General features: G+C 40.6%; 1 protein-coding gene across 1 annotated transcript; it reads left to right on the plus strand.

Moving 5' to 3' along the window:
* The first annotated feature begins 591 nt into the window (after positions 1-591).
* On the plus strand, positions 592-11377 carry RBMX2 (RNA binding motif protein X-linked 2). Its single transcript, XM_058712521.1, has 6 exons — positions 592-695; positions 883-998; positions 2300-2351; positions 7973-8102; positions 9711-9888; positions 10357-11377. The coding sequence occupies exons 1-6, from the start codon at positions 631-633 to the stop codon at positions 10857-10859; spliced, it is 1044 nt and encodes a 347-aa protein (XP_058568504.1). The 5' UTR covers positions 592-630; the 3' UTR covers positions 10860-11377.
* Positions 11378-13992: the final 2615 nt, after the last annotated feature.

Here is a 13992-nt window from a genome sequence, read left to right on the forward strand (position 1 = left end):
AATTGCTTAGCACACAAACCAGCATCTGCTAACTTATTAGCTTTTTAACTATTTCTGCCTCCTGCTCAAGTAGTAGCGAGACTATGGAAAAGGGTGAGGATAGCAGCTTTCACACAAATCTGGGTATTCAATTCAGCTTATAGAGGCACGCTGGTCAGTTGCCTATGCATTTGGATTTGAGGAAGAAAAAAGGTTTATCCTTTCACATATCTTCTTCACTTTTCTGCTGTAATTCCTGGACAGAGATGCTTTGATGGGTGTATGTGAGCTAAGATTAGCTGGGAGTGGAAGCCCGAGTAGGGATTTGCACTGAGAGCAAAGGCTGAGACTAAAGTTGCCATAACAGGCACCTTTTCCAGTCTTTATTCAGCATTTATAGGTAGCCCAATCAGTGTGAAGCGTCGTCCAGGAGCTGAGAGTTCGGCAATAAACCCGGCTCACATTCACGCCCCATTTCACATAGGGAGGACGCGACGGACTAGACAAAAATTCTCCGGTACCGCGAAACCTACGGAGCAAGGTAAGTCCTTTTCCGCACTAGTGCGCAAGCGCCACGCCCTGGCGCTGTCCAGCTCTTCCGGCGCGGGGAGCAGCGCAGAAGCCAATGGGAGCGAGGCGTCAGGGCTGCGCATGCGCGTTGCAGGCTCGCCCGGAAGTCAATGTCTAGCTGCTGAGCGTGGACCCGCGGAGATGAAGTAAGGCCTCAGCTTCTCTTTGGGGAAGTAGGGACCGGCCGCGGGAGGTGGCCCACCAGGGCTGGGGTGGTAGAGCGTCTGCCGGGCCGAGGGGCGGGAGAGGCGCGGAGACTGAAAAATTACCCCCCTAGTTTTGCTCTCCCTTACATCTGGCCAGGCCGCACTTACCGTCCGCCTGTCTCTGCAGCCCTTTAACTAAAGTGAAGCTGATCAACGAGCTGAATGAGCGTGAGGTCCAGCTTGGGGTGGCAGATAAGGTGTCCTGGCACTCCGAGTACAAGGACAGCGCCTGGATCTTCCTGGGTGAGGTCCACATCTTTCTCCCGCACTACTCGTCATTCTGTCCTGGCCTGCTTTTTAATATTTCAGCATTCCCGCCTTTCATTCTTCCCAGCATTCATCACACTTATTTCCTTCTGCTGTCTGCCCCTTAAATCCTTTTTTCATATCTCTCTCTCCCCCATTTCTAGTTGCTCCCCCTGCCAAATCAGTGCCCACGATAGTTACCCTTTGCCATTCACTGTGGTAAGAGTCTTGCCACTGGGTTTGTCAGAGACAGTTGTTACGATACCGTGTCCCCTCTCCCATTACACAGCTGAGGAAACTGAGGTGCAGAGAAGTTAATGGACTTAAGGTCACATAGCTAGTATGTGGAGCAACCAGAACTGTGGGATTCTAGAACTCATGGTCTTAGCCACAATCCTGTATTACTGCTAGCCCCTCCCTCTTTCCCTTTCCCTCAGAATTAACTTTCCTCATCTAATTAGCTCCTGCCTTCTCTCCATGGCCATATGATCATCTCTGCGTTCACTTTGTGTCACATCCAGTAATGTGACAGTTTGTTCAAAGGGGTTATTGCACCAGATACTGTGCTAAGCATTTTATATCCATTGTTTTATTTAATTCTCACAACAGTTCTGTGGGGTAAGTACTAATATTCCCATTTTACAGATGAGGAAGGAATGATTTGCAGAGGAATTTGTTTCCTATGGAATGCTCAACAGTTGTCTTTATAATCCTTAGTCTATGTGAGGTGGGGTTAAAATTTTCTAACTTAAACTGATTTTGGAACTTAGTTGTGAATTTGCGGGTAAAAGAACAGGTGAGTTCACGATATGTTTGTGGAAGTAGAGTTTTATGTTGGAAACTATCTGCTTTGTCCATAAGCTTTTGGGTGTGAGGAGTATTTGGTTAGTGCTGACACACAACCTTTCAGTCAAAGTTAATCACTCCTTTTCCTGCCCTACTGCTGCACCTTATATATGCTTCTATCATATCATCAGACTGTGAGTTCTTTTTTCTTTTTTTGAAGGTTTATTTATTTTTGAGAGAGAGAGAGAGAGGGAGACAGAGGATCCGAAGCAGGCTCTGTGCTGACAGCAGAGCCTGATGCAGGGCTTGAACTCACCAACCATGAGATAATGACCTGAGCCACAGTCGGATGCCTAACCGACTGAGCCACCCAGGGGCCCCAGACTGAATTCTTTGAGGGCAGGCCCTGTGGCTTACTTTTCTTTGCACCCCCAGTGCCAGGCCTAGTGCATGGTATGTAATATACACTTGGTAAATGTTTGTGGAATTGAAATGTGTTTTTTTTCTTCTAGGAGGACTTCCTTATGAACTGACTGAAGGGGACATCATTTGTGTGTTCTCACAGTAAGTCTTTTTTCATTTCCTGCCTTCTGGGTCATCAGAGTGTGCTACCATAAAGCATTTTGTGGCATCATAAAATCCATTTATTTTAATTCTAGGCTGATTGGTCTCCCTGCATGGGGAAGGCTAGAGCATCTGCTCTAGTCTAGATCAGCCCCAGGACATGGTTATAGAAGTCTCCCAATATGGAAAATCCCAGAAGTTGGATAATTTAGGAAGCCATCTTAGGGATTATGGTCTATTTTTACTGCTCTTTCACTGAGGCTTGTCCAGCCTCGGCCTACACGCAAACAGAGTGGAACTCACAAGAAGCTACTATGTGGAGCTCCTTGGACTCCTACAAACTAAGGGTAACCCATGGTCCCAGGGCCCTTCTGGCACACACCTGTGTGGTGTTGTAGGATTAGGGCAAAGCACAGAGGAGTGGGGGAAAAAAGCAAAAGGTTTAGGTAGCAGTTTGTTTTCTTTGTTTCTAGATGAGCATGAGGTTAGTGAGCAGAGCCAGTCTCTTTATCCAGAAGCTGAGAATTACAGGCTGGTGAGGAACAAGAATGAGTAGGTGAACCTTATACTTTTCATTCTGCTATGAGATGAAAGCAGCAGTACTGGGGTGGGAGAGCGATTTGGCAGCTCGCACTGGTAGTGACAGCTGGTAGGAGAGGGACTGGGCACAACCCAGAGTGACACAGAGTGGTTAGACAGTCTATAGGGCCAGAGGGGCCCTGAGGGCAGAGGACTGTTGGAGGGAAGCTGCATGAATAGGCAGAAGACAGTGGCAAAAGGTTTTGGGCAAGCAAACACAGCCAGCACACCATGGCAGAGACATTGCCATGGCAGTAGATGATTGGACCATCCCATAGGAAGGAGACCCTGGATGAGTGGTTGGGCAGCATTTGGGACAGAGGGCCATGGGAAGGAAATTGGGCAGTACACATGAGAAGAAGGCCGTGGTAGAGGGCCTTGGCATCCCACACTGGCAGAGTGCCCTGAGAGGAACAGAGGCTGCTTCCTCCAAATTCTGGGCAGCTGGAAGTTCGCAGCAGGTGCAGCTTCCACCCCTTAGGATACCTCTGCCTGGTCCAGCCCTCCATTTAGGGGCTGTTCTTGTCTTATTTGCATTGAGTGATGATCAGCTAGTGTTTGTTTATTCTAATTCTCAATTCTGGCTACACACATTTCTCTCCATGAAGATTGCTGTTGCCATTGATAACAGTGGTTTTCAAAAAATGTTTTGTTTTCTGATTATCAAGGTAATGTATAATCATTGTAATGCATAATCATTTGGCAAAAAGGAAAAGCATAAAGAAGGAAATAGAATGTACTTTAAGGAAAAACAACATTTTGGTGTATTTATTTTTTATTTAATGTTGGGCATTATTTCTAATATTTTGCCATTATAAATTGTATTGCAGCATACATGGTAGTATATACATCTCTGTATGGATTCATACCTTCCGTAGTGAAATTACTGGATCAATATGTTAGCGTTTTTAAGATGTTTTATAAATATGATCAAATTGCTCTTTGAAAGGTTGTACCAATTTCTACTCTCACTAGAATGCCCATTTTTGTGAATCCTAATCAACCGTGGTAATTTTAAAAAATATTTGTTGTATGGCTTCTCATTATTATTTTATTTTGCCTTTATTTAATCATCAGTGAGGTTGAACTTCTTTTCATAGATTTACATGCCATTATTATTTTTTAAGTGTCTATTCATATCCCTTGCTTGTTTTTTGCTGTTGGTGTGTTCCTCATTTTCTTAGTGATTTTACAAAAGCTCTTAATTGATGTTAACTCTTTGTTATAACATTTTGTCATGTACTGTGTTACTGTGGGCTTATTGTACTTAATTTGATGTGTTCTACTACATTGCCATCATCATTATATCTTGATGCACAAATTGTACCAGTTTGGCCTATAGGAGTCTGTTTAAATGAGTTCCTATATTTTTTCTTTTACTTTTTATGTTGAAATAATCTCAGACTTAAATTATGAAAGTTATAAAGTAGTATAAGGAATACCTATTTCCCTTTTTCTTAAATGTTAACATTTTACCACATTTGCCTTGTCATTATTTCTCCCTATTATTTTTTTTTCTGAATAATTTGAGCGTCAGTTACAGACATGGTGCCCATTTATCCCTAAATTCTTCAATGTGTATTTTCCCCCAAACAAGGGCATTCTCTTGTTTAACCTCGGTATGGTGATCAATTCAAGAAGTTAACACTGATACAATAGTATTGTATTAAGCCTAATCATAGGCTTTATTCAGCTTTACCAGTTGTCCTGCTAAGATTCTTTACAGAAATAGGAAAAACAATTACTTTCTGGTCCTTTATCTGTGGTATAAATTGTAAATATTTTCTCCTAATTTGTCATTTATCTTTTGACTTTGTGATTTTTTTTTTGCTATGCAGAATTAAAAAAAATTTTTTATTCATCCGTGTATTTAAATTATCATGTGGTAAAATTGACTTTTTAGGGGGTGTACAGTCCTGTGAGCTTTAATGCGTGTATAGATTTGTGTAGTTACCCCACAATTAGGATAAAGAACAATTCCATCACCCCAAAAACTCCTTTGTGCTGTCCCTTTATAGTCTCATGCTCTAGTGTTTTATATGATCAAATTTATCAGTCTTTTTTTTATTGATCCTGGATTTTGAGTCATAATTAGACAGTATTTCTCTCCACTCCACCCATCTGTATTCTCTTCTAGTACTTGTATAGTTTCAGTTTTATGCATTGAAGTCTGATCCATTTAGGGTTATTTTGATAGTGTGAGATACAGATTCACTTTCATGTTTTTTTCAATGGTTGTTCAGTTCCCACATTTATAAAAAAGTCCATATTTTCCCAAGCAAATTAAGATGTTACCTTTACCATGTTACTTTACCATATATACTTGAGTCTCTTTATTGGCTTTCTTTTTTCTAAATGTTTTTATAAAGTTTATTTATTTTGAGAGAGAGGGAAGGAGAGAGGGAGAGGGAGAGAGAGAGAGAATGCATGCATAAGTAGGGGAGGGGCAGAGAAGGAGAGAGAGAACCCCAAGCAGGCTCCCCACTGAGCAGGGCTTGATCTCCTGACTGACCTGAGCTGAAATCAAGAGTCAGATGCTTAACTGACTGAGGGACCGAGGCATCCCTCTTTATTGGCTTTCTGTTCTCTTTTGTTGGTCTGTCTCTTCACGTGCCAGTACCACACTAATTAATCATAGAAGTTTTCAGTGTGTTTAAAATCTAGGAGAGTTGCTCCCTCTCCTTGTTCTTTTTTGAAGTTTTTCCATCTATTCTTACATGTTCATCTTCCCGTGAGAACATTAGAATCAACTTCTTCAGCTAAATAAAACACAACTTATACTACATTAAATTTAAGTATTAACTTGGGGAAGATGTTGCTGTCTTTATGATGTTGAGTCATCCTATCCAAAAACAAGGGATGTCTTCATATTTGTTCAAATCTGTGTGTGTGTTTCAGTTTTTAAAAGTTTTCTTTATATAGACTTTGTGCATTGCTTGTTAAGTTTATTTTTAAGTATTTTATCTTTTTGTTACTGTTAAAAATGGGGTTTATCTTTAATTATGTCTTCTAACTGATTATTGTTTGTATGTAAGAGACTGATTTATTTTTTTAACTTTGTATCCTATTACTGAATTGTTACACTGTTTTTTTCATTGTTTCTCTTGAGTTTTCTATACAGACTATCCTATATAATCTTCAGAGATAGTGTTACTACTTCTTTTTCATTTTTTACATGTTTTCTCCTGTGTAATTGCATTGTCCAATACCTACAATATTAAATAGTGTTAAATAGTTCCTGGCCTCAGTTGAATTGGCCCAGGTACAGGTTTCCCCTGCTAGCCGAAGGTAGTGTTCTGTAAAAGCTTTTTCTAAGCTGAAATGGCATAAGGTGGAAAAGCAATTACCATTTCATAAAAGCAAAAATCCTCTTCAGATTTCTTAGTGAAAACAGGTACTAATATAGGTCTTTTGTAAAAGCAAAGTGGCATAAAGTAAACATTGGACGAGTAGCCTGTATTTTCTATTTGGTAAGATGCTACATACCTGGCTGGGATGTATGTATATGATCATGTTACTAAGTATCAATCAGTAGCTATTTTTAAAATAAGTTTATTTATTTATTTTGAGAGAGAGAGAGAGAGAACACAAGCTGGGGAGGGGCAGAGAGGTGGGGCAGAGGATCCAAAGCGGGCCCTGTGCTGACAGCAGAGAGCCTGATGCAGGGCTCAAACTCATGAACTGTGAAATCATGACCTGAGCTGAAGTCGGACCCTTAACTGAATGAGCCACCCAGGCGCCCAATTCCTATTTTATTTTTACGACTTTACTTTTTAACTTAGGAATCTTTAACTTAGCTGGAATTTAACTTTGTACAAGGAATAATGTAGAATTTTCTAGTTTCTATTTAATTAATTTCTGCTTTTATCTGTATTAATTCCCATCTGCTTTCCTTAAGTTTGTTTTCTTTTATATTCAGTCTTTTTGACATAAAACTCTTTAAGGTTACAGATTTTCCTGAGTATGGTTTTTGCCCTATCCTGTAAGTTTTGGTATATATGCTTCTCATTTTTTTTTTTTTTTTTGAAGTACTCTGCCATTGATGTTTTTCTTCATTTTATTTCACTTTTTCTTTGATCCAGTTGTTAGCTAGGAGAGTAGGTTTCAAGTTTTAGTTAATAGGGTTAACATTTAGTTAACATTAGTTAACATTTATTCATTTTTGAGAGACAGAGAGAGACAGAGCAGAGTGGGGGAGGGGCCGAGAGAGAGGGAGACACAGAATTGGAAGCAGGCTCCAGGCTCTGAGCTGTCAGCACAGAGCCCAACACGGGGCTTGAACTCATGTACTGCGAGATCATGACCCGAGCCAAAGTCGGATGCTTAACTGACTGAGCCACCCAGGCGCCCCTAGGGTATTTTTTTATTTAAAATATTATTTTCGGCTGTATAACATTGTGATTGGAGGACATGGTCTGTTCTGTTTTTGGAGGTTATTGAGGTTTTTGGAGGTTATAGTCAACTTTAGACTCTTTAGAAGAAATTGTCCTCTTTTTGTGAGATTTAAATATATATATCCACTAGTTTGACATTAATATTTAACATTATAATTGTTATATTATTAATTATGTTTATTTGTATTACATAATTATATATTGATATTTCTCTGACCTTAATTTTGTCAACATTATATGTTATAAACTTAAAGTGGTATGTTAAAATCTCTCATAACTTTTGTTATTAGTTTTTCTTTGTATTTCTCATAGTTTTCTTAATTAAAATTTTTGATTTGTTAATTTATACATAAAGTTTCATGATATATCTTTGTAATATATTAGGATCTTTTTCAGTGTAAAAGAGCTCTTTTAGTCCCATTTAAATATTTTTTTGGCCTTGAATTCATCTTCAGTCTTAATATTACCACCCATTTTTTAATTGAGTGTTCATGCTATATCATCTAATTTTTATTTTTAACTTTTGTGTCATCTTGTTCTAGATATGTCTCCTGTACAGACTATATTATTTGAATTTTGTTTTGTCATTCAGTTGAAAGTTTTTGCATTTTAAATCAATAGTGTCTTACTCTTTTATAAAATAAATAGATATGGGGAGATTGTTAACATTAATCTGGTGCGGGACAAGAAGACTGGGAAATCCAAAGGATTCTGTTTCCTCTGCTATGAAGACCAGAGGAGCACAGTTCTTGCTGTTGACAATTTTAATGGGATCAAGGTGAGTGTGTTCACTAAGCAGGATTTGGCTGGACTTTTCCTGTATGTAGGGGTTTGGTTTAATTTCGCCACAGGTTCAAGGACAGTATTGGTCAGCTGGGTGTGTGAGAGGGTTGCAGAGGTGTGGGGACATACTGACCAGGAAATGATCCCAGGAAATGATTTCTTTGGCTTATGACCCTACTAACAATTGTTCCTTTTCCTCATGTTCATCTTCCCAGGAGCATGGGTACCATGCACCACGCCCCAAACCAAGCCTCTTGTTTCTCACCTTTCCATCCTCACACCCCACTCTCACCTCTGACGTATTGGGCAGCAAAGAGACTCTCAAATATTGCTCTTTCATGCTATCCTCTGTCAGGGGATTTGGGGCTGTGTCATTGCTTCATGCTCTGAGACATGGCTTTGTATGTCTGTCATATGTCTCCAGTCACTTAGCATTACTGGGCCCTGGAAATTCTCTAGTTAAAGTCTGATGACAAATTCTACAAAAATCACTCCTTCTGAAGTTTTTTCTCCTCTGTTTCCTCTCAGTTCACCCTGGGGCTGAGAGAAAGTGATGGGACAAGTCAGGTTTATCTATGCTCCACCCAATTCCTATGCTTATTTAGCAGTTGTATGAACATTGTCATAGGTTGGGGGGGGTGACTTTTGACTTGGAGAGTTTGTCACTGATTGCACCAGTATGGAGCAGCTGGAGACTATAGGACATGATGGAATAAGGTTCTAGGCTTGATTTTTAAGGGTCAGCAGTCAAATGGAGTCACCATGAAAGGGAGGTTTTCAAAAATGTTTTTGAAAAGGGGAATAGGATAGATGACAGAAGCTACTCAGACTTAAAGGTAAGAATAAAAATCTGCTCTTATGTGGGAACAATAAAAGCCAGACTTTTCAAATTTTGGATTGTTTTGCCTATAGAATAAGTCTGTATCTGCCCGAATGTTTTTAAGTGAGGGGTTAATTTTTTGTTGTTCACCCAGAGAGTTGTGATTGACAACAAAAGTATCAGTGTGAGCCAGTTGTTCCACTATGGTGAGGGTAGAGCAAGGTATGAGGGTTGAAGAAAAAAGATTCCTTCCCCCTTCCCAACTGTTGTTCTGCCTTGGCCTCATCCTACTTGCTGTATCAAGAAAACAGCTGTAGCATTGCACTTGATTTCAGGAATTCTTTCTAGCTGCCAGACCATGGCATGTTTTACTGTAAATTAATGTTACAGATTGAGGGTAATTGTGCATGTGAATTCTCACAGTTTCCTCTGCTGCTTGTGCTTTGGACAGTACCAGCCAGGCTTTTTTCACTTAATGCAAGTGTAGAACATGAAGGTTATTGTGTGGTACACTGGAGTAAAGTGACAAGGCTGTCTAGTATGACTGCCTCAGGAACTCCAGCTGCCCCTGGCCCTACCTGGATGCCCCAAGTGCTGAGCAAGTTATAATCTGGGTGTATGTGCTGTTACACACCAGTTGGGCAGGTCTGCTTTAGTGATTTCCCCAGAAATAGAATTAGCAGGAAGGTAAGGGGTGTGGTTCAAACCATGGCTTTCTGCAGCTGGGTTCAAATAGTTTGATAGGAGGGCCGTCTTTGCTGAAGCATTGCCTGTCTGTCTTAGATCAAAGGAAGAACTATCCGAGTGGATCATGTGTCTAACTATCGAGCTCCTAAGGACTCAGAAGAAATGGATGATATGACCAAAGAACTCCAGGAGAAGGGCTGTGGGGCTTTTACCCCCTCAGAGAGTTCATCTGAGGGTTCTGAAGATGACAAACCCACAAAAAAACACAAAAAAGGTAAAGCGTTAAGTCCCGAGAGAAGATTCTGGGTAGTCTAAGTGTTTATTCTTCTTAGTGTTCACTGAGAGTTGATAATCAGTTCTTAAGTGTGAAGGGGAAAGGTGTTTGGGAAACCTTGCTTTAATTGGGAAAAGAGAGGTATCCGTGGAAGACAAATATTATGGGCTGAGTTCTGTCTCCTAAAATTCATACATTAAAGTCCTAATCCTCTAGTACCTCAGAATGTGAGTGTATTTGTAGTTAGGGTTTTTAGAAAGGTAATTAAGGGTGAGAACTGCCTTATACAGCATCTTGACATATCAAGGCTGACAGACATCCAACTTGGCTTCTCAGAGACACTTTCTGGAAGTATGTAGATTATGACTGCTTCACACACAGTGCTGCCCATGGTGCTTTCCTTTTGCTTATACCCTCCCTCTCCTCCATCTTCCTTTCCTTATTGGTTGCGCCCCTTTTTTCCTCCAGACAAAAAGGAAAAAAAGAGAAGAAAGAAAGACAAAGAGAAGACTGACCGGGAGGTACAGGCAGAGCAGCCAGCCTCCTCTTCATCACCCAGAAGCAAGGCGGTAAAGGAAAAGGATGACCCTGGCTCTAAAAAGCACAGCAGCAAGAACTCAGAGAGGGGTCAGAAGTCAGAGTCCAGAGAGGTGCGGAGGCACTATCCCAGCTCTCCTGAGGTCAGGACCATCTGCCGCAGTGGAGCAGAAGACAGAGAGAGGGAGCCGAAGAAGGAGAAGGCTAAGCATGAACATAGGTCCTCAACCAGGAGGGAAGAAAGAGAAGAAAAGAACAGGGATAGAGATAGATGTCGAAGCTCAGACACACATTCCGGCCGGCACAATGGACGTTCTGAGGGACATAGTCAGAGAAGTAGAAGTAGGAGCCGAGATAAATCCCACAGGCATAAAAGGGCCCGACACTCCCGGGACAGGGAGTCCTCTAACCCCAGTGACCGCAGGCATCACTGAAACTGTAGCCCGTGACTGCCTGGTAGAGTTGCAAATGAACTAGGCCTTTAAAATGCAATCATATTCAGTTATGCTTTTACCATTACTATAAGTAAAATCTCTGAGGCTGAATTCTTTTAATCCCTTGAGTATTAGAGTCATAGACAGCTGTAGTTTTAACAGCCAAATATCCTGGATTTTTAAGTGAAATCCATTGTTCCTGGGAATATGCTCGGTACCTACTGGAGGAGGTATCCTAAATTTGGTTTCATAAACATGGCCCTTGAATTTATGACCCCAATTTATGACAAAATTGCCAGGAAAGGGGAAATATCAGGCAATTCTAGAATTCTGGTCTTTGTGCTGGATGTTTAGGTGCCCTTTCCAGTTGGCAGGTATAGCCATAGAATAGAGAAGTGTGGTTTAACTAGGTTCGGACAGCTTGATGTGAATGTGATATTGATTCCTAACACCAGCCCGCTCCCTCTGCACCCCACCCTCCTTTAAAAAAATTTTTTATAAACATCTTTTTTTTCGCATTTTGTTTTTTTGGTTGATATGTCTCCACTTTTTTTCCTTGCTATCTATTTATTTACGTATGTATGTATTTATTTATATTGAGGTGAAATTCACATAACATGAAATTAACAATTTTAAAGGGATAATTCACTGGCATTTGGTACAATCACGGTGTTATAAAACCACCACCACTGTCTAGTCCTAAAACATTTTCATCACTCCCAAATGAAACCCTGTCCCCATTAAACAGTTACTCTCCATTCCCTCCTCCTTGTCCCTCTCAACTACCAGTCTGCTTTCCATTTCTGTGGAATACCTATTCTGGACATTTCATGTAAGTGGAATTGTACAATATGTGGCCTTTTGTGTCTAGTGTCTTTCACTTAGTATGTTTTTGAGGTTCATCTGTGTTGTAGCATGGATCAGTACTTTGTTCCTTTTAATGGCTGAATAATATCCCATTGTATGGATATACCACATTTTGTTTATTCATCAGTGGATGGACATTTGGGTTTCTACCTCTTGGCTAGCCACTCCTTTTCCACGTTTCAGACATACCAGGCCACTTGTGGGCCTAGTTTCCTTTTTAATTAGCTGTTCTTGCTGAGATGGGAATACTGTCAGCTCCATCGCATATCCATCTAGTCTCCTTGGCAGTTTTTTCTCATCTTGAGAATCTTGCCCTTTTATTTTATCAATCAGTCCCTTATGACTTTGGTAGGAATTAGTTCCCAGGACCTTAATATCCCTGCTGAATTATTAAAATTGAACTTCTGATCCTGTAAAACAGAGGAATACATTTTTAAATATAATTTATTGTCAAATTGGTTTCCATACGACACCTAGTACTCATCCCAACAAATACCCTCCTCAGTGCGCATCACCCACTTTCCCCTCTCTCTCCACCGCATCAACCCTCAGCTTGTCCTTGGTATTTAAAGAGTCTCTTATGGTTTTCCTCCCTCCCTCTCTGTAACTTTTTTTTCCCCTTTCCCTCCCCCCATGGTCTTCTGGTAAGTTTCTCAAGTTCCCCATATGAGTGAAAATATATGATATCTGTCTTTCTCTGACTGATTTCACTTAGCATAATACCCTCCAGTTCCACCCACGTTGCTACAAATGGCCAGATTTCATTCTTTCTCATTGCCAAGTAGTAGAGGAATACATTTTTAATAGTGGGCACATTTAGTTTACCTGGTATGTTATTTTGGGTCCAAGATTAGATGCACAAGAGAGTTTTTTTAGGGGAAAATGCCCATGAAAGAAAATGGGGAAGGAGGCAAGAGGAATCTGGAAAAGCAGTCAGACTCTGATAGAGGTCTAATCTCTGGAGAAGCGGGGAGGGAAGAAGGAAGTTTGAGTAGGAAAAGTCTTATACTACTGTGGTGTTCTGAGAATGTTTCAGCAAGACCAGTGGTGAGTTCTTGAGCCAAAGTCATCTGTCAGAGGAGTTCCTATTAGATCAGCTTTGGTAAGCAGGAGTCCTTGCTGTTGGACCTCCGTTGGCCCTTGTGGCCACTCTGCTTATGTGTCCATTGTGCCAGTTGTGTGGTATCCATTGACAAAGGCCAGTGTACCTGGCTGAGTCCTTTTGTGTGCTTGGCAGTTCAGTGCCTCTTCTGTGATGGATGCTCTGATGGATGTTAACATGTGATACAGAAATATTCACAGTTTGCCTACTCCCACATGTCAGTCCACAGCATTTACACCAGACCTTGTCTCTAATCTTCAGCTCTTTTCCTTCCAGTATCCCAACTAGATAGGCCATTGACCACAGCCTAGGAGTTGGTATATATGCAATAAATATTCTCAATTTTGGCCACTTCTTTTACACCAAGTCAAGTGCACTGCTTGAGGTTCTGTCCATTGGAAAAATTTTCTTTCTCCTCCCCTGAATGTGGCTGTAATGCAGATAACATTCATCTTCATTTTGTGATGACCCACCAAGCTCAAATTGTTTTCTGCCCCAGCTGGTCATCCTGGAACCCCCATTTTGCTATAGGTGCAAAGATACAAGGGCTACCATTCTCTGCGTCTTTTAGGTTTTTAATAGTAACACTGATCTACTCTGTCTCCCCTGAGCTGTATTATGATTTTATGTATTGTTTAGGGTTCTGCCAGGGAAACAACCAGTAGAATATATGTATCCTGCTGTAAGCCAGTTCCTAATGAGAAAACAGGCATACCTTGTCTTATACTTTGCTTAATTGTGCTTTACAGATAACTTTTTTTATAAATTAAGGGACTGTGGCAACCCTGTGTCAAAGAAGTCTTGGTGTCATTTTTCCTCACACCATTTGCTTCGTGTCCCTGTCAGATTTTGGTAATTGCCATATTTCAAACTTTTTCATTATTATTACATTTGTTATGGTGATCTGTGACCAGTGGTTATGACTCACTGAAAGCTCAGATGATGGTTAGCATTTTTAGCAATAAAGTGTTTTTCAATTAAGATATGCACGTTGGTTTTTTTATGCATAATGCTATTTATTGCACACTTTAGACTACAGTATAGTGTAAACATAAGTTTTATATGCAGTGGGAAATGAAAAGATACATTAACGTGTTATTGTGATACTCGCTTTATTGTAGTCTGGAACTGAACCCCTGATAGCTCTGAGGGGTGTGTGTGTGT

Source organism: Neofelis nebulosa, chromosome X (genome assembly GCF_028018385.1).
Source record: "Neofelis nebulosa isolate mNeoNeb1 chromosome X, mNeoNeb1.pri, whole genome shotgun sequence".
NCBI lineage: Eukaryota > Metazoa > Chordata > Mammalia > Carnivora > Felidae > Neofelis > Neofelis nebulosa.